This window comes from Homalodisca vitripennis, chromosome 6 (assembly GCF_021130785.1).
Source record: "Homalodisca vitripennis isolate AUS2020 chromosome 6, UT_GWSS_2.1, whole genome shotgun sequence".
In the NCBI taxonomy this organism is placed as follows: domain Eukaryota; kingdom Metazoa; phylum Arthropoda; class Insecta; order Hemiptera; family Cicadellidae; genus Homalodisca; species Homalodisca vitripennis.
In genome coordinates, this window is record NC_060212.1 from 121,253,011 (window position 1) to 121,275,017 (window position 22,007).

The 22,007-nt window shown below is 32.2% G+C and overlaps 1 protein-coding gene across 4 annotated transcripts; it reads left to right on the forward strand.

The window, feature by feature from the left end:
• The first annotated feature begins 6,403 nt into the window (after positions 1–6,403).
• LOC124365260 lies at positions 6,404–13,407 on the forward strand. 4 transcript variants are annotated; one of them, XR_006922722.1, is made up of 4 exons: positions 6,420–6,562; positions 8,944–9,044; positions 9,977–10,214; positions 12,957–13,407. XR_006922722.1 is itself a non-coding variant. In XM_046821223.1 (3 exons), the coding sequence occupies exons 2-3, from the start codon at positions 10,019–10,021 to the stop codon at positions 13,160–13,162; spliced, it is 402 nt and encodes a 133-aa protein (XP_046677179.1). In that variant the 5' UTR covers positions 6,404–6,562; positions 9,977–10,018; the 3' UTR covers positions 13,163–13,407. The 4 variants fall into 4 exon arrangements, 3 of the variants coding, with proteins under 3 accessions (XP_046677179.1, XP_046677181.1, XP_046677180.1); XM_046821223.1 differs by lacking the exon at positions 8,944–9,044 and having other exon boundaries at positions 6,404–6,562; XM_046821225.1 differs by lacking the exons at positions 8,944–9,044; positions 9,977–10,214 and adding an exon at positions 9,622–9,754 and having other exon boundaries at positions 6,445–6,562.
• The last annotated feature ends 8,600 nt before the right edge of the window (positions 13,408–22,007 follow it).

Genomic DNA, 22,007 nt, shown 5'->3' on the forward strand with positions numbered 1-22,007 from the left:
TAAAAGATAATAAGGAATGACGTTTGTAACACATTGTTATACAATGTCTGTTGCAATAAAAGATGTTTCATTTCATTTCAAGACCACACGTGTTGTCATCTCTTTCGCATTCCACTTCATGGTTTACAGAGTCTGTCATCCAATGTTAAGTAGATCTTGCGGCACTGCCCAGCTAGCAACTGATAACCGAAGGCACAGTTTTGCATACAGCAGTTTCTCAGTCAGTTCTTTGTTTTAGTTGTAGAAACTAAAGCGTTATTTGATTAGTTTTCTGTATTCACAAGAATTGCAATCATATTTTATATTGATAACCTAGAAATTGAAGTAAACAACGAGCAAGTGGATGGGAATAGGAGAGAAAAGGAGTGGCTAATAGGTGGAATAGGTAGAATGACTAAGCTTGTCAAATTCTTCGTGAAAAGTTAGAGTGTTTTATCACGAAAACCCTTACTTTGTAGCTTGAACGGGTACAATATCTACTCAAACTGTGCATAAAAATTACCACTTTATGTTGTTACTTTGCATGGCTAATGTTCCTGTTTGACGTATTAATAGTTTATCATGGCTTTATTTTGGCATGACTTTCCATGAAACATTACGGGTTCGATTTCCGGAAAGATTGCATCAATAATTATAGAGTATCATCTAAGTTTTCCTGTTCACTATTCCTTCTTATAATATATCTGTCTCGCTGTGAAACCCATCTTCAATAAAGAGATGTTAATCTGAAACTGCGAATACAATTATCTGCTTATACTTTTATTCTGGTGTTAAAGGAGGCGGGATTGTTTTGTGATTGGCTCAATCAACCATGACAAAATAGTGACGATACGAGTATGCCACATGCAGCCAACGTTTAAAGAATCCACGTTGATTACTGTTTTGTCTTCTCAGTCGTTGATTTGTTAAACTACGCCGAAACACGTTACAGCTACACTCCCTCAGTATATTTGTATAAGCATACATATTTTATTGGTAGTTGCGGCAGGGATTTTATTGAAATTTGAATATTGTTTCAATGTTGTGAGAATCGGAACACGGACCACATTTATGTTGTTGCGATGTTATCGGCTGCGTAAGTCTAATAATTAAAAATTACATAGTTATGTTAAGAAATTTGACATCGCACTTACAAGCTTCCTAGGTTAATAGTAAGGAATAACAGAATTCTTAACAATGGTAAATGTCCGAACGAAATCCTATTATCTTCATAAACCACCCTTGGTCAAATACAAACTTTAAGCAAAGGACAAGAATGTCCTGTCTATAATAATATATAAGAATAACCATACATTACATTAAATTAATAATATGCATTGTATCGTAATCGTCAACAGATTTCTCAATTCAATTTTATTATTTTCATCGAGACATTCACACACATTCAGACCTACAGAGTTATACCCAAATATAATTCACACTTTCATATCCACCATTGTTAAATATCCCAGCGGCTCATCAAGAATTCACCAACAGAGCACAACGCATTGGACACCAAAAGGCGTTTGAGACGAATTTTAAATTGATTTTGGTTATCAGAATATTATTATGGTTTCATTGATTTAGTCTGACACCAACTTATTGCTTTAGATGTTTAGCTAATGTTAATTCTGTGTTGACAAGTTCTAAAGTTGTCCTTGCCTCGGGTTTCATATTGATGAATGTCACCGCCACGAAACAAAGCACATCTGCAGTACACCTTAAGAGAGCCAAGGTAAAACCAGCAATCCTAACTCTCTGAAAGCTTCCGTACAAGCTCCCTATAATTCATTTTGAATTATTCTAATAGCCTTTTTGAAGCCTGAAGATTCGTTCTATTTTGTTTCTAGCACAACCTCCCCAAATTCTCCCGCCATACGAAAATGTGAATGGATTTAGGACATAATAGGCCATTTTAAAACTCAAGGGAAATAGAACAATAGTAGATTCCGCAGGACACAGATGCCTGAGGTGACTAGCACAATCCAGATCAACATGCTCGCTCCAGGTAAGTCCTCTATCTATGATCATTCCCAGAAATTTTGCGGAATTAGTCTCTTCTAAAGGGACACCATCAATTAACACAGGCGGCCTCATGGAACGATCATGCTGACGAAGCAAAAAATCATGACATTAGACTTTAGTCTGTTCTAACTTAGTTCGATTGCAGTTTGTCAAGTTGTTTTATACCTTATTTCATAGTTTTTGTGTTTTTGCGTGCAAATACTTAATATCCTGATTCTTACATATCCGGTTTATGTAATAAACTATACGAAATATAATGAAATCGATGTATCGTATCGATATATTGCAAAGTATCGAAATATAGTGTAATATAATCGGGGAAATGCTTTCGGGGTAATATTAGTTGAAGCTCGTTGTTTTTTTATCCCTTTCTTACTCATCAAAGTGCAATAAATCTTTCTCGGTTTTAACCTACTGACTCTTGAACAGTATTACAACAATCGTAGTTCCTTCCGACTCAAAATGTGCATTAAATATTTATGATAAAGTGTAAATGTGAGGTCTAACGGCTTAACTATAAAACATTCGAAAATTCGTTATCTTGAAGGAATATTTTTATCGGACTTGTTTTGTTTGTTTTTTTTCCTTTATTACATGAACATGAAGTACAGTAATAGTGTCACACAAAATTCAAAGAGAGTATGTCATTACACAAGTAAAAATTTTGACATATTTTATGTCATTCAATATTAGTGCAGTTCTTTCTCAGCTTGGCGTTGTCAGGAGCTTTTCAAGGGACATGCAATATTGGTTTCAAAAAGAGTTTTTTAATTCATCTTCAAAACCATTACCTAATTATTTTTTATCTAAATCATTGTTCGTGGTCAACTAACAATGTAACGAACTTAAAATCCCTATTTTTAGAGGGCGGTGTTAATATTTATTAAAAGCAACTTCCTCAGGTTGAGATAAATTAAGAATAATTATGACAATTAGAGTTCTCTACATTATAAAATGTATTCCGTCTAATATACAATCCAGTGTAAGTCATAATTTTATCTTTATTTAAAGTACTCCCGTTTTGGATTGAGTAATCAGAAATAGTATTTGTTGCCGTTGTTTTTGTCTCATCTAAATATTGTTTGAATTATCCCCCACTAACATTTTTTGGGGTGAATGTGGACAGTCTTAAGCCTAACGTTCTTCAGATTGTAGGAATAATTGTGTTATTACATAATCACAATTTATTGAGATTTTAAATTCCGAACCTTTTCAAAATTAAGGTGGGAAACTTTTGGGAAGCCCGGTTATGGAAGGGTAAAATTCGGCACATTAAACTATCCTTGCTTTCGTGAAGAACAACCAATGTGTGAGGGCTTTGAAGGGCTGTGTCGAATCTAACATTTTTCAAAACGTGTTTTGGACCTTTTCCAGAATTTTACCTGTTGATAACATTATTAAATTCCTAATAATAATAAATTAGGAACTCACTGTTCGCCTTCATTACGCCCCCGCGAATAGACAGGTGAGACAGATGAAAGAATGTCCATAAGTCAGAATATAATAAAAAGTCCGGTATGTGAGGACCGTAGAATTTCCTGATAAGCCAAACCCATTTCCTGAACATGTACTGTCAAATCTGTGAGCAGAACAAGTCAGAGTCGCCCATATGTTAGCTATCAATAAATTATCTAGTTATAAAAGTATGAAACGTGCGAGATAAAACAGAAATAGCCGCTAATAGAAACCGCGCAAGTCGATTTGTGCCTAGTAATAAAAAATTGAACTTTTTTCAGATGAGTGTACATTTCTTCAGCAGAGACTGAATGTAGAAGATAAGATAAATACAGGTAGTCAAACTAGAAAATAATGTCAGGGATAAGTACTAATATACCACACGCTTAATAAAGTTATAAATAAATAAATACGTTCATAAAATAACCAACTAAAACTGCCAGGAATTAATTATATTATATGTAACATTGGTTATGATTTGAAGATTATAATGTTGTTTTTATTCTCTCATGTGCACTAAGTTCTCGGATTTTACGACTTCCAGCACCATGAGAATTATGTTTATAGCTTATTTTGTATGCCAAATTGGGGTAAAATTATACAGCTTCATTATCTTAGACGCCTGCATAACTTTGTTGGCAAAATGCCAACATCAAAGTAAGGTTAATAGAGGAAACTATTTTGCAGGCATGCAATATTTTATTGCAATCTGTTTTAAATCGTTAATCTTTTTGATGTCTTATAATACACTACTGTGTCAATTAATTATTCATAATGAAAGAATATAACTTTTAACATGTAATAAAACCAACCAATAAGCAATATCTCTTATTCAACACTGACTTTATAATTTTTATTTGTAACTGGAAACATGATAGGATGATAATACTCTGAGAGGAAAAAGATTTAGAACTACCTTAACCATTCTGTCACTATAAACTAATTTTACCTTACAGGTTTCACAACAGAACAGATATAAAAGGCAATTTGGTAATTAATTTCCAAACACATCGTTGTTTTGTTACATACAATTATATAATCAGAAAATTAATAAAAGACCAAATCAATGTAAGTCCCTCATGAAATTATTAATTAGTTCAGATTATAAGTCTCTGACTTATTATTTTTCAAAGTTGTGATTATGTGGAAATACATAAAACCCACCACTTTTTATTGTTTTTTTTTTTCAACAAAACCCTTTAATTATGGTTCCAATAAATGTATTACTGTATATGCTGGCCTAAAATAACCGAATTTTAATGTGACTATAGTCATGGTTTCACTTTTGTTTGGTTTTTAATTACGCTACTCATTATTTTTATTTGGAAGGCACTTTAAGTTTATTCAAGGTATTTAGTATTTTATTGATGTTGTTATGTTGTTTTATTGTTTTTCTCACATCGAAGGAAATCAGGGGGGGGAAGACATATTACATTTTCAACTAAAATCTGATGTCCTGTAATTTTTTTAGAGATAACATTAACACCATTTAGATTGCATTTAGTTTGTCTCTGACTTTTTATTTCAATTACAAAATGGGAATTACTAAATAAAACATGTGAAGTATCATCCATGCTTTCATTTTGGTAAAATGGTCAAAACTAATATTTATAAATAAATTTAACTTACAAACAAAGTAGTGTAACAAAATAATCTAAAGCTTTCATTATTGTCATAGTTACAGCAAAAGAGAGGTACTTTATTTTATACTCTATGCAAATCGTAACAGTTTCACATGTTAATTAAATTTATTTTTCAATCTGAGATAATTAAATAGTTATTTATAGTAGCCTGTTATAGTAAACTCAGTAAGTAAAATCTTTGATTATATTAGTTAAACAACATTAGTTTTAAATAAAGATAGAAAGGAGTCAAATTAAGCAGGACCAGAAAGAACTACCTTGAATATGGAAAACTCTAAATATTCGAAGATTGCAATTAAATATCCTAAAAGCTCAATATTATTTGTAAAAATGGTTTATTTATACTATTAACTACCTACATTAGGTACTTACGACCCAGCTGAACCAATTAAGTGCATTCCAACCCTGTGTAGCCCAGGACCTATTTGAGCATGCAAGTATGAAAAAATCTGATTACTGATTATCGTTATATGGACCGTAAGGAAGGCAAAATTGCATGTTGTCACTTTCCGTGGGGTTGACAAGAAGGGAGGGAGGGACATGACAGAGGTGTCGTATGGCAAAACAATGGTATCTCGATAATGACATATAGTATTGGTTAAAATGTAATTTTAATGAAAAAAGTGTGCAAAATAATAATGCCTATTAAGTCTAGGAGTCTATCTTTAACAGTTATTGCTATATATAGAATTATTTTTCAAACTGTAGAATCTTACAGTTTTAGGCTGGACAAACATCATCATGGACATATTTTTATATTGAAATAAATAAAATATAAAATTAAACTTTGTTAACCCAGCGGCTTGAATAATCGCAAACTCGGATAATAGGACTTTACATTCATTTCGTTCTCATAATCATCAACTTAATACATATGTTTTAAAAGATAAAATAAACAAATTTATAGTTCGAGACTAACATTACAGGTGTTAAAAGCATACATAATAGCAACAACAGTTATTAAGCAAAGAACAAACTTGTTTATTTATTATTAATATTTATAAATAGTTCTTTTTATGTTACAAATATAATTTATATTTGTAATCAAATTTTTGAACTCTAAAATTATACAGATAAAAGGTATTATAAATGGTTAAATTTTGATGAATTAAACAACAAAATTTATTTATTTTCGTTTAAAATATTTTATGTCTATTTGAAATGAGTTTTCACATGTTTTTATAACATTAAAATAGTAAAATTATGTCATTGTCTGAAATAATAGGGTAACTCTTCACAATACTACTAGGATGCTACAAAGGTCAGTCATGGTACATCATGCAACTAGAAAAACGTCATATTTTCCTGTGTGGGCCTGAATTAATTCTGCCTGTGAAGGGACAAAGGATCACTTGAGTTCTGGCGGAGGCCTTATGACAAACACAACTGACTACCACATGACGGCATCTTGAGATTTTTACTGATTTTTTTGTGGCCAAATTCTTCTACAGGACTCATCTGTAAGTACGATATTTTTATAACTCAATAGTATTTTAAATAGTAAATTGCTTATTTTTCATATATTTAATGACTTTTGATAACAATCTTGTTGCTGCATGAAATTGTTCAATATTGAACTCTTTTACTTTTACTTCTCTCTCTTGCGTACGGTAGTATAACATTTTAGTGATTGTCCAAAAATTTCAATTTGGATTTTCAGTAGAAACAGCTGTTTTGAAACACCAGACTAAAAAAGTGTTTCAGTAAAAATATACGTTTGAATGTATGTGTACATCAAACCACTGGCAGTAATCAAACAAACAAACTAATTTTGACCAAATTTGACTTCTATGTGAATATCTTTGAATATCCAAGTTTTTATGTATAAAAAAAAAAACACGGTTTAGAACAGAAATATAAAAATTTCATTAACTAATTAGAGTTAAATTTTTAACCATCAAATACTTACTGAAATATACAGTCTGTATCGGTTTAAAGATCCTCATTCAATAGTAAAATTTGAATTTAAATTTTAAGTCATATACAATGTAAACCTTGTATTATAGAGATGGTCTGATTATTATTACATAGAGAATTTAATTATAAAACGTAAGGAGATCACCAGGGAATCTTTTCATATATTTACATTTCGTTAATCAAAAAGGGTAATGATTTTTTATTGCTATAAATTGTTTCCTTCATCATTTTCAATAATAAGACAAATAAAGTTTGAATACCTATTTATTTTATAAAATACAATAAATATTGTTAGAAAACATGGACAAATACAAAAAAAGGATTGTTGAAGAATTCAGTAGCTTAAATAATTAATTAAAATGTTTAGCTAATCATTATTAATGATTTTAATGTTAAATAAATTTCCTCAACTTAGTTCAAGGTCAAGCACAACCAGTTCTCATGTATAGTTGTTTAGTTGTTAATAACATAATACAAGTAGCATATACAACTGAATAGTTAAGTTGGCTGGATTAAGTCTAAATATCGAATATCGAAGATTTAACACAGTCATTCAATACCCTAACAAATTGGTGTTCTTCACAAAAGTAAGGATAGTATAGTATTTACTCTTGTATATTCCAGACTTCCCAAAAGTCTCAATCCCACCTTAATTTTGAAAAAGTTTTAAAATTAGAAATCTCAAAAATTGTGATTATATAATAACACAATTATTCCTATAATCTTTAGAAGGTTTAGGCGTTTTATTTTAAAACTGTCCACAAAATGTTAGTGTGAAATAATTTTTAAAATATTTGGAATGAGACAACACCAATGGCAACAAATACTATTTCTGATTATTCAATCCAAAACAGGTATACTTTGAATAAAGATACAATTATTACTTAAATTTGATTCTATATTAGACAGAATCGATTTTATATTGTAAAGAACTCTAAGTGTCATAATTATTCTTATTTCATCACGACGTGCTGGAGTTGCTTTAAAAAATATTAACACCACCCTCCAAAAAATGGGAATTTTAGTTCTTTACGTTATTAGTTATCAATCCTTCCTTAGAGTCCCTATCGATCCATTGTTCAAATCCACCAAATATGTCTTTTGTTCGTGTTATAAAAATCCACAAATTTTGTTTCCAAATTATATCTATTGCAATGTTAAAGTTAGAAGTAATGGATATAAATAACAATAAAGGCTAATGATTCTTTACCATTCAAGCAACTATGTATAAGGCAATCATTGCTGTAACGTTAATTCTAGTTTTAAATGCTCAGTAAATCAAGCTCTGTATTAATTTTTTCTAAAATTATTGTATTTGAGGAAATTTTATATATTTCAAAAATTAAAATTAAAACTAACCTATGATTAAAAAAATGTATAATACTATAATTTCTGTAATAAAATTAATTTTGAGAGGAAATCTTTAATTTGTTAGTAAGAAAACAACAAACTCTCCACTTTTAATGGTATTAATCGTGTTATATCCAAATTAAATTTAAGTAATTATCTTTTATGAAAGAATTTATTTATTTAAATTGTTTTACTGTAGAATAAATATTTTGTTTTGTGAAGCTTCATTTCAATTCAGGCAACACTGAATTCTAAAATGGTGTATGTCACTCCATAGACTTTTCAAGAGCATTAGCGAAGATTTTTACAAATATCTTATGAGTAAACCATCATAGCAGGTCAATGTTTTTATAGATGGAGTCAGCTGACATCAGCTAAGTGATCATGGCATGGAGTGTGACGTAGGATGTTATGAGAAATGCTCCATTTGATTAGGGAGTCATGGAAGATTACCTGCTTTGTATCAAATCATGAATCATATTCTCCAGTAAGACCTTCCCTTGGATCTGTCAAAGCTATAATATTAATCACACAAAAGGTGGAATAATAACCTTCCAAGTCACTGATTTTATAGATGGAGTCTGCAGGCAGCAGCTAAGTGATCATGGCATGGTGTGTGACAAAGGATCTTGTGAGAACTGCACCACCTGATTAGGGGAGTCATAGTAGATTACGGTAGGTACTTGATTTGTTTCAAATCATTAATCACATTCTCCAGCATCACCTTGCCTTGGATCTGTCATTGCTATAATATTAATCACACAAAAGGTGGAATAATAACCTTACAGGTCAATGTTTTTATAGATGGAGTCAGTAGAAATCAGCTAAGTGATCATGGCATGGTGTGTTACAAAGGATCTTATAAGAACTGCTCCTTTTGATTAGGGAGTCATGGAAGATCACCTGCTTTGTATCAAATCACGAATCATATTTTCCAGTAAGACCTTCCCTTGGATCTGTCAAAGCTATAATATTAATCACACAAAAGGTGGAATAATAACCTTCCAGGTCCAATTTTCATAAATTGAGTCTTCAGGTAGCAGCTAAGTGATCATGGCATGGTGTGTGACAAAGGATCTTGTGAGAACTGCACCACCTGATTAGGGAGTCATAGTAGATTACGGTAGGTACCTGATTTGTTTCAAATCATTAATCACATTCTCCAGCATCACCTTGCCTTGGATCTTTCATTGCTATAATATTAATTACACAAAAAGTGAAATAATAACCTTCCAGGTCAATGTTTATATAGATGGAGTCCGCAGGCAGCAGCTAAGTGATCATGGCATGGTGTGTTACAAAGGATCTTATAAGAACTGCTCCTTTTGATTAGGGAGTCATGGAAGATTACCTGCCTTGTATCAAATCAAGAATCATATTCTCCAGTAAGACCTTCCCTTGTCTAAGCTATAATATTAATCACACAAAAGGTGGAAGGTCCAATTTTCATAGATTGAGTCTGCAGGTAGCAGCTTTGCTATCAACAAGGATGTTGTGTGACTTGCTCCATCTGACTAGAAATGCATGAAAGATTAACCTGATCTGCCTGTGCTATAATATTAATGGACAAATTGGTGGAGTACTAACCTTTATTTCAACTGTTTTAGAGACAGACTGCAACTGACAACCAAGTGACCAACTGACTAAGCATGGTGTTAAACCTGATCCGTTTCATTAGAGAGTGGTGGAGGTATATCCTACTTTACTTCTTCATGATGTTCCTCTACTTCGGCATGGTCATTGGTTGTTTTTGCTCTTATGTACTAACCTGCAAGTGTTGTCGACGTCGTCGCAGAAGATGCCCTATTCATTCCGGTCCTATGACTTCCGGTACTGCAACTTCCGGTACGTTTTAAATTAATCATCTTGTACAGTACATTTTTCTGTATATAAACCTATTATTTCTGTGGAAATCAATTGTTTAATTATAAAAAATATAGATTCCTTTGTTAAAATCCCTATTACAATACTATGATATCAACTCTTTGATCACAATTATGAAGATAATTTATATATGCTACAAATATTCACAGTGGAAAATAGTTACCTTAATTCGGCTAACAAACATGTCACTCTATTAAAGTAAACACTATGCAATTTAAATGTTTATGCGAGTAATTTCATTATGTAGTGTTTGTAAAGTTATTAAATAATTTGTTTTATAGAGAGGCCAGTAAGTTATTTTTCTATTTTATGCGTTACATATTACATGTATGATATTTTTAACTTTATAAAGAATTTCAGTATTACAGTACTATTATACTAAAACAAATCAAAGACCATAAGGATTAAATTAAATTATTTCCAGTTTCCACACAATACTTAAATAAAAAATTTGTAAATAAAAAATTAGAAATAAAAGTGAAGTGCATTAGGTCTGTCACAAAACACTGTCAACTTAAAGTAAAATTATTCAAAGGTTTTTTAAATTATAAATTTAATTTGAAGTTTTATTGTGCTGCATTCAATACGAAATATTTTATTACATGTTTTAAGTATAAACAATATGGTGTGTAAATATGTTGTTTATTTCAAAGGAAATATCAATTTCTATAGTGCTCGAATATTAAAACGTTTTCTAAAGAAATGCGAAAATAAAAGAAAAAGTAAATAAAAATGGAAAACTTTTTGGTAAGGAATATTTTTTAGACTATTCAACATTTTTTTAAGTACATCTTTACAGTTCATCATGTTTTCCAAAGTAGGATCCAAGTATATTGTGATCCTCTAAATGAAAATAGCTTTTTCTGAAAAAGAAGGTGCCCTTTTAAACCTATTCTGCCAATTCTCAAACCCCAATCACCTGTGTAAGGATCTTATCAATCAGAATAAAGGGAAGAGTTCTACAGTACAAGGTTGATGGTACTGATAAAAAGTGCTGTGGTTACAGTCAGGATTTTAACCTGCTCTATCTCTAACCCAGGTCCAAAGTTTGATGACAGTTGGGCTATAAAATCTCCATGAAATAAAAGCTAATATTGTATTTTGGTTTTAAAAAATAAAAAGCACCATTTAGAAAGGGAAAGTTATTAACACTTTTACTCATTCTAGGGTGATTATGTGCAGAAATATTTAGTTCAATTTATACATAAGTATAGTTTGAGAGAGGTATGCATATTATTTATAAAAAATTTCAATTTTTAAACAACTATTATGTCCTACAGGATTAAAGTAACAATTTTTGTATTCTTTCATTCTTATTGTTTTTTTCACAAATCTTTAAGAATAATAAATAATAGTTTTATACATATGTCAATATTTCAAACGAAATTATAACTTTAATTGAAATAAGGAAACCTTTAATCATAAAATTAATTTTCTTTGTTTCATTAGTAGCATCATTATACATTTCTCAAAGAAATCCTGCTGGATCAATGATTTCCAATATGACCCCTTTGATGTTGTATTTGATTTAAATGATATCTTGTTGAATATCTATCGGGCTGAGGTTTATAGATTTTTATTCTACTGTTTCATTATTTTACCAAAACCCCAATCATCATTTGTTATCGGATGTTCGATTCACTTAGGGTGCATTTTTAAGGAAGTCCCATCAGTGCACAGTAGGAAAAATTGCTATATTTTTCCAATTAAATTAAGAGCCAAAAGTAAAAAACTGAGGCTCATCTTAGAGGAAAATAAGAATTGAAATTAAAACACAATTTCCAATAGTCTTAATTAATATTGATAATGTCTGACACAACATAATGTCTAATGGGGACTATTTTGAAGGTGACAAAATTAATGTAGACAAATATATAAATATTTTTTTCAAATTCCTGTCACTTTTTGAACATGCATCGTTCAGTATTATTGTGGATATTACAGTGGAGTCCTGCTAATCCGAACACGTGTAATCCGAACGTCGGTTAATCCGAACAGGTCCAGGAGGAATTATTTATAACGATAATGAACAGTTATAGGAACTAATTACATAAAAAATGAAAATGGGTGCATCATTTCATACATAAACAAAGAAAACTTTACTTAAATAGACATATAGTATTTTATTAAGACAAATTGTGTACGGTACAGTACATAAATAATGAAGTTAAATACAGTACCAAATTGAAACTTATAGGTTAAGTATGAGTTAAATTACTGTATTAAGAAGTGAAATTCAAACAAAAATTTGACGTACAGTACTGATATTATTATTGAGTACAATATTAAATGTTAAAAGACATAAATTCAGTTATTCTCTTCTGTCGCATTGAAGAGAGTCTATTGGATGACGCGTAGCGTGGACCCGTACAATATCCAGTACGCTCACATTGCTTAACAATAGAACTCTCACACTAAATATGGTAAATGTGCTTAGTATTTGCAAACACGTTTATTTGTCAAGAGATACAATGCAACAGTCAGAAAACATGTTTTAATAAACAATATTAATAATTCTATAACAAAATAGACCCATCTCAAGTTTAAAACCGTATTTTTCTGTAATTCTGGCTAATCCGAACAATCACATAATCCGAATAGGGCTCGGTCCCAATTAGGTCGGATTAACGGGACTCTACTGTACTAAAACTACAGTATGAATTTGAATATTTTACAATATTCCAGTTTATTTACTTCTTTCAGGTACATTCCACTATGACACGTCTATGACAGGGGTGGCAGAGAGGCTCAGGAGAAGTCCTCACAACTACACGAAAATCACCTACCACTCGGTAGATCCATCAATGAAACGAGTAAAGCGTGTTCTGTACCCAGTAAATAATCCTAATAGCCCAGAAAGAGCCGAAGTTGATCTTTTTCATCCAGATTATTTTAGAGGTCATGATTAGTTACTTCTTGTTTCTTCTATATATATTTTAACTCTACAATTTTAGCCTATATATATTGTTTTGTGTGTTTGAAAATGTATAACCCAACCTATTCTATTTAGCTGATTTACGTGTGTCAATTACAAGACTTATTGTGTTCAAAGCGTAATAAGTTGCACTAAGTTACCAAATATTTACAAAATATATTAAAACCATTACTATTTTAAACTAACTCAGAGTGTGGAATAAAAAAAATGAGTTCACTATTAATGTATGTTTTCTTTCACGTTCCAAGATCTCCTGCGGTAGATAATAATTCAAAGTGCTGCAGTGGTGTAACTCAAGGAGCATGAGGGGATGGAACCCCCCCACGAAGGACTACAAAGTTTTAAAATATACATATAATAGCAATCTAACTTGTTTGCAATACATCAGTTAGTTTTACTTCAAACTAGGCCTGTTTAATTTATTTAAATTTAAATTTATTCAGATTGATTCAGTACACCCCAGTGTAGTATGGTCTTCAAACAAATTCATCATGCCTAAGGCCTAATCCTAGTTACACAACTGAAGTACTGATAGTAATGTAATTAGGAGTGGTTACTGACATAATACCCAAGAGACAAAGTTAGAAAGAAACACTCACACCAAAGACAGTTCAAAGGCAGAAATGTTACTGCGGATAATAACTGAGACAAGTCAAAAAAATTCGCTAGTTATGCACTATGTCCTGTTAGTGGTAGTTCCTAGGTCTCCCCATTGGATGGTGCTGTAATAGTGGTTCAGTAAGACTACTGTGCTTTATATATTAAAACTAGTGAAACAAAAGTAACTTTATTACAAACTACTTTTGCAGTAGATTTCTTAAATATTGTAATTGCCTATTGGCTTCATCCTCATGAAGCAATTTCCGAGAGAATTTTTGTATTTTTGGTCCAAATACCACACCGTATTGTTCCAAAATTGTATAGATTTATTTATGAGCTTATGCAATATGATGGAGATTGTGAAAATTATAACTGAAAATGATAATTTCAATAGATTCAAACTGAACTTTGGCACAGAGATTTGCACATAGACTATGGATGAATTTTTACATGATCACAACTACTAACAAATTTCAAAATGGTGGGTTATTTCATTTGCATAAAGTTTGTATCTTGAGTATTTTCTAACATTGACCCAAGGTAATAATTTAAACATTTCAAAACAACTTCCATCTTTTTTTATATCTCATAAAGTGTCAAGATGGCAGACGTTCAATGTTTCTAAAAGAATTGATTTTATCTTAATTATTAGAAATAATGTAATGTATACCATATTGTTTAGAATTATAAGTTTATTTTCAACAACGTTTGTTCTTCCATGTTTTTTAATAGATCCGAATCAGAATTATTTCTTTATTGCTATTCAAAATTATGAAACATACATATTACAATAATGTGTAATATACTTCTTTCCTGATCGACAAAAGCGTTCTTTTCTTAAACTTTACTACATATTTAAAGTTTCAAGCCAGAGTCTTTGTGAAGTTTTGAGTCTTTTAAACAGCATAAATAACGTAATATAGCTGAATACAAAGAACAGGTAGCAGTTCCATAATTTGTGAATAAGTTTATAATTAATTATGATTTGACAAAGATTTGTAAGCTGGTGGCCTTTTATATTTATCCATTTGGGGTAGATTTCTCTTATTCTGCCTATAGTGTTAATTATTAAAATTATTATTATTAAAATCAAATAGTGTTTTGTCTCATGTTTAAACCCTAAGAACAATTTTGTTAATCTGCATCGTTTGTAAGTCTTTAAGACCTAAAACTTCGCTTAGTAATATGTGCATCTGTGTGACTCTAATGTTTCTTCTGACCACGATTTCTTCTGAAAATCTTGACAGATTTCTATGAAACTCACGGCATGCATCATCGAGATACCTTAAATAAATCTTGAGTCAGAATCTCAGAACTGTTCCTTGAAAACTTTCAAGCCAGCATTTTGTATGTATGTTTATGGGATATTTTATCATGAAAAGCCCTCTGTGGTGAGTTCAAACTGTAATGCACCTTTAAGAAACAGAGTCAAGAATAGAGGACTTGTAAACAACAATTATACTTACAACATACATCATACTCAAGAAAGTATTGATGACATTAATGTTGGAAATATATATACTTAATATGACATTGTGTTAGAAGAGATGTTTTTTATGAAACAAATTGTTACTTTTATTAGATTAAGTTTAGAATTGATTTTTACTGAGGAACAATTTAAAGATGATATAGTTGATATATTGTTCGGTAACTTAGACAAAAGTAAATATTATGTATGTGACGTTTTCAAATTGTGTGGATAAATTATAAACACCTACACCAAAATTATATATAAGTGGGTAATATAGTACGATCCTCGTATACTGTTAACACTGTATCAGATACTATGTAATCATGTGACCTTGTGGTATAATTACAACTTGGTTCTTAGGGTGAGGGAATAAATCTGATTGAAGAGCACACTATACCCTTATAGAAATAAATCTAAATTTGAATAAATTAGTTAGGCCTAATTCAAAGTAAAACATGTAACTATTGTCACAGAGTAATAAGGCATATACCTTATTACTCTGTGCTATTGTATTTCAATCTTATCCCCCTCATACCCACTGTAGTTACACCACTGTATGTAATGTATATATCGATGCATTTGGAGTGAGTTGGTAACAGCTAATGCAGGCAAGCATACCTGCGAGTTTTATAATCTGGTAACCAGTTTTAGAGGATATAGCTCATTCAACATTCAACATTGTACCCGGTTAACAGAACACATCAAGCCATATATCAAGCCAAAGCCAGTATTTTTTTAACATTATAATGTACTACTGGGCCAATGAACTTATTGTTAATTTGGTAGTTGAAATATATTTCACCTTTGTTTTCAAACACACAAAGAGAATGCCTGCATTTTAAAGCTAACTCTGTTCCCTGATTACACCCTAGTAATTAATTAGCGAGTTCTAATTGTTTACATTACATTATGTTTCATTAAAATCCACGTCAATGAGTGTGACTGATCATGTCTCATAACAATAAAAACAGACTGCATGTATTGCTATTGTCAGGGCCGCATTTACAAATTCGGCGCCCCTAGGCCTACAGACCAAAGAGCGCCCCCCCCCCCCAGGGGACTCTGATTACACTGACGTAGAAATCCAGTAAATTTCTTAATTACGTAATTTTGATGAACGATAATTACAATAGTATATATATATATATAGGAGTGTTTTGAATAAATAAAAGCAATGAACCTATGAATGAGTCAACGTCGCACCCCGGACCTAGTTGACCTTGGCCACCCGCCCCGCCGAGCGCCAACACCACCCGCCGCCGCAACTTTTTTCTTTTGTGTACTTTAAAATTTATGCGCCCCCTAAAATTTTGCGCCCTAGGCCTGGGCCTAGTGGGAAATGCGGCACTGACTATTGTAGATATTTTCTTCCTATTGTATAGTTGAGTTTTAATTCCTCAAGTCCTCTTAAAATGTAAATCTACATTCGTGAGAACCACATGTATTCGGTTTACAATTCGGGTTTGAAAAATGAACCGTGAAAGTCAAAAATAGTTAGCTAAAATATGTCATAAGGGGCATGTTTATGTGTTTCTTAGGGTAAACAAATGTGATAAATCGATGTTCAAATAGAAAAAAGACAGTTCTGTGTTTAAAGTGCGATCAACACAAGTCAAATATAACCTTTAATTATAACTCAATTTCACAACTCTTTCTCTTCTGATATATTAGTCATTAAATCTTGTAAAGCCGTAATAATTTCAAATTACTTTGGAAAAGACATATGAATTTTGCCGGATATAAATCTTGTTTGAAACCATTCTACAAACTTCCACTCGTACGAAACAAGCAAGATACCAGTTCCAATATATATTATCCATTCATTAATCTCATAAACAGCACCTTTCATGTTTTTTTTTTTATTTTTAAAGAAAACCTTATTATCAGATACTATGATACTGCTTATATTTTATACCTCTATTTTCTGAGTTATATGTATAGGTCTCTGACATAAATCATTTACCTCCAATACTTATATTTCGCTTATTGGGCCCTATACGTTTCCTAAGTAGTAGGGTGAATATGTGGTACAGCAGAAACTCCACAAATCACAGTTATTTGTAATCCTATAAAGTTGGTTTCAAATGATTTTGTAACATATATCGAGACAGGAGTATGCCAATCTACGTGTCGCGTAACAGGTTTCGCTGAAGTTGCATCTAAAATTCAAGTCTTGTAGATTATTTATTCTCGATATATCCTACGAAAAGACAGACAGAAAACCAAACAGAACAGATGACAGTTAGTTTAATTAATAAATGCCCAGCCAATCTCATGAAAGGACAAACACCATCATTAAACTCGAAATTGCCTATGTAGGTTTCTATAAGGATACATTTAAGGATAATTTTTAAGGATAGAAAAAGGACGCTAATGCTAACGCTTAACCAATAAATTAGGTAAAATAATATAAGCAATATCAAATATACCTCTAAAATCAAAACCAACGAGGATGTTTTCCTTCCAAAAAAAAAACTCCTCCCTTCTAAAATACCTAATAACATATTTTTAAACCTGAACAGGATTATTATGGTTTAAGTTTACATGTACATGAGTACTAGTGAAAGTCGAATTGCAAAACCCTTGTATTTCTCTTCTTGTCCGTGACTAGAGGCTCAGTTCACTTTGGCTATATTTTATATTTAATTATTCGTGTTTATTCGAGTTTGGATACAAAAGTAGACAACATATTTGGTTTTCTTGTATATTTTATCTTAAGTAAGGTTGGGTGTTTTTTATCTTGTTTTGACAAATTATTATTATTGAAAATTCGTTATTGATCAACGTAGTTATGCATTTTACTTAACTTTTTAGACTTTTAAGAACTTAAAAAAGTTCACTTCAAAATTAAAGTTTCTTACTTTTTGTTTTCTATCATCTTGTGGATGAAGTTCTATACTTATTTAAATAAATAACTTTTAATTTGGTTTTTTTTTATTGTAACAAAAACCTGAACTAGATACATCTTGAGTATTGAGTATTTCAGGTTAACACGTATCTTCTCGCTACCATGACTATTAGAGTTTTCACTCAGACTTGGTGCTTAGTGGCCTGGTTGCACGTTCCCAGGGGTGAGTTACTCTACTCTTCCTCATCCTCGTACACGTCAGCTGCTGCAGACAACCTCAGCCTGGACCCGCTACCTACGAGTGGATGGCGTGTAGCCTGTTGAAGGAGCGGGGGTGTGGCAGCTTCTGGTGCACAGTTGGGTTGCGATGCTGGTATCTTCTTCGTTTCGAGGGCTGATGACTGACTTTTACTCTTCTTCATCCTCGTACGAGTTAGCTGCTGCCGCAAGCCTCAGCCTGGACCCGCTACCAACCAGAGGTATCATGCTAGCTTGTGAAGCATTGACAGGCACGATGGAGTACTGCCGTTCCTCCCCGTCTCCAATCGGCGTGGCTTCTGCAGGTTCTTCTATTTGTTCCTCACGAGGATCTGTTACAGGTTCTGGGACAGTGACGGCAGGATCAGGGGTTACAACAGGATCAGGGGTTAAAACAGGATCAGGGGTTACAACAGGAGCAGGGGTGCCGCCAGACGAAGTGTATCTTCTTCGATAAGCCCAGAAACCGCCTCCAACTATGACTGCAGCTATTCCACCGCCAATAGCTACAGCCTTCCAGGGTACATTTCGAAACATGGACATGTCGAAAAAGCTTCTGTGTTCAATTATCGTTTTACAGAAACTGATTAATTCATTCAGTTACCAGGAATATCTAACTATTGTTGAACTCATTATTTTAAACATATACATTGAATGTTTAATATATTTGCTGTATCTGAAATTTGTATTTAAAAATTAAATTTCAATAGGTGTTAACCACTGTTACATATGGAAATTTTTTGTGAAAGTATCTTTGGTGTAATATGATAAATTACTATGATAGGTTTTAAACACAAATATATATGTGTGTGTGTGTTTCTATTATTTTAGTATAAGTTAAATACAACTTTTATTGGTTATGCTTTGGTCAAAAAACGTCCACCTGGTTCTTGCAATCTGCATAAGGTCTCTAGTAGCATAAGTTTGGTTTGCCTTGTTGTCCCAATAATATATACGTTTCAAACAGAACTTTATAATTTTTAAAATTCATATAAATTTTATTAAACAAGGCACTGAGCTGGTTTTTGGTGTTATTTTAAAGGAAAAAACTTCAAGTTTTTTCCCTTAAACTAAAGATGTTCTATGTGGTTTTCGTTGGTTATTCTGCAGACATCCCATCGATAGTCGATTTCTTCCCAGACTCGCACTAGCATTTCAGGTGTAACTTGCTCAGCAGCAGCGTAAATTCCTGCTCTAAGTTCAGGTAGAGTCACCGACAAAGGAGGTACGTACACCATATCTTTTATGAAACCCCAGAAGAAAAAATCTAGCGGTGTCAGGTCTGGGGAACGGAGGGGGGCCATGCAATTGGCGCATCATAGCCAATCCATTGACCTGGGAAGCGATCATTTAGAAAATCCCGGACGTCAGTCAGATAGTGAGGTGGTGCGCCATCTTGCATAAAGAAAACATTTCGTTCTCGGTCATCCTCAACGATCTGTGGTATTAAAAATGTTTGCAACATATCAAGGTACACTATCCCATTGATGGTTCTCTCTTGGGAAAAAAGGGTTTATAGGTTCCAACACGCAGTACACAGGTTTGCGTAGTCACAGGAGAACTGTAAATCACATCCTCAAATTCATATTATTCCTGCAGGATCAGGTACCACTTCTAAAACCGTATTATTTATCTTTTCCCTGAATAAACAAGTACAGAAGCCACTTCCAAACAATATTAATCAATATTATTATTCAGTATTGATTAATTAAAAAAAAAGGTTTTCAATGTGTTAACATAAACCCCCAACTCTTTGGTAGAGCGTTTAGAATGTGTTATATTGTTATACTCATATTGTGTGTATATATAAAAATTACGGTATGACATCAGTCATAATCCTGTTGAGAGAAAATACCTACATAGATTACTATTAACAAGCAACTAACGCAACTTTCGGATAAGAAATTACATAATTTTTTCCAGTAGTTCCCATTTTTGGTGAAGTGCAATGGTGATATCTATCTCGTAACACAATTATTATTTAGGCTTTTTTAGTTCACAATATAATTGTAGAATTGTAAAGAATATACATCTATTTAAAGAATATCTAATGATTTTATCTTAATTTGTAGTCGATTACAAATTCACAAATCCGTATTTTTAATATTGTAGTGACAGGAGGTTGTAGAAAAACGACGTTGAGTTTTACACCATAATTACAATATGAAACCTAAAGTACGTATTCGCATTTATTTTTTATCGCATAATTATAGAGAATATGACATGAATGGTATGATAAGTACGTATTCAAACGCTTTTTAATTTAACTTGTGAAGTTTATACTTTTTAGCATTGAATATTAAGTTTAAAGTTAGAATATTTGTTATTAATTAACCGATAAAATAAAAAAGCTAAAATTATTTTCTATGCGTTTTAGTTACTTTTATAAAATGAGTCATCTCTCATAACTGTACGGCTATAAATAAAGACGTGATTGACGTTTATTACTATTCTTATGGGTGATAAAACCAAATCAAGATGGCTGCCAGTAAGCCAGCTCTTAACAACTGAAGTCATTTGCACCGATTTCATATCACATGCCATTAATTTTATACCTGGGGATGTTGAGTCAAGAGGATATGTCCTGACTATTGATATGTCCTGAAATACGTGCTACGTTCTTTTTTACTCTTTAAGGACTCCTGTCAGTTATACAAAAACTTAATAAAAATTTAAAGTCAACTTAGATTTAAACATATTTTTGTTAAATTGGAAAAAATGGATCAGCAGTGGAATGAAACAAAAAGGTTTATAGCTGTAAAACTTGCGTGTGGATGATTATAATCCACTACTAAAAATATTTTCTGCAGAGATTTGTAAAAAATATAATAAAAAAAAGTAATTTTCAAAAGCGATATTATGAAATAATTTTTTTCTCAGTTATGCTAGCACATACACACCTATAAAAAACTCAACATATGTATCAAGAGTTACTTAAACAGTGCTAAAAAATTCAAGTCTGTACTACATACAGTTTCTGAGAAAATGTTCCTTATATTAACATTACGAAGATGGGCGTTCCGGGTCCCCTTAAATTTCAAACAATTTTTCTGGAGAGGATCATTAATTTAGTTAAATACTCTGATCTAATTAAACTACACATGACACTCAGACCAAATTTTGGCCTTAGTGTGACAAAGTATTACCTGCTTGGTACCAAGTTTGAGAAACCCTATATAAAGTGTAAGAAGTGCACGACGCTAGAATCGCGGATGGATCATCCGAGTTGATTCATTAGGAGATAGACTAGTGGTTGTCTATCAAGGTCTTTCTTAGCCAGGAATCGTTTAGCAGTTGAGTTCATCTCCTACACTGGCTGAGATGGTTCTCGAAGAGAGAGCAAGCTCTCGATCTTCATAACTGAGGACGCTGTAGTATAGTGACAGCTGCAATCGATTCTAGCGTCGTGCACCTCACGAGAGACAGACATTTCGAAACGCAAAAGTAACTACGGACCACCCGTCTGGGCGTATGGCACACCGGCTTTCGCCTTAGGCAACTTCCTTGGGTTGATAACCGAAGTCAACAATCTTTAGGACAACAATATAGTTGGCGGTATCCAGTTGCAGCATTGCTGCGCGCTGGTAAGGTAGCGATTCAACGCTCGCGCGTTCCCATTCTACCCGCATTTGTAGTACTTCT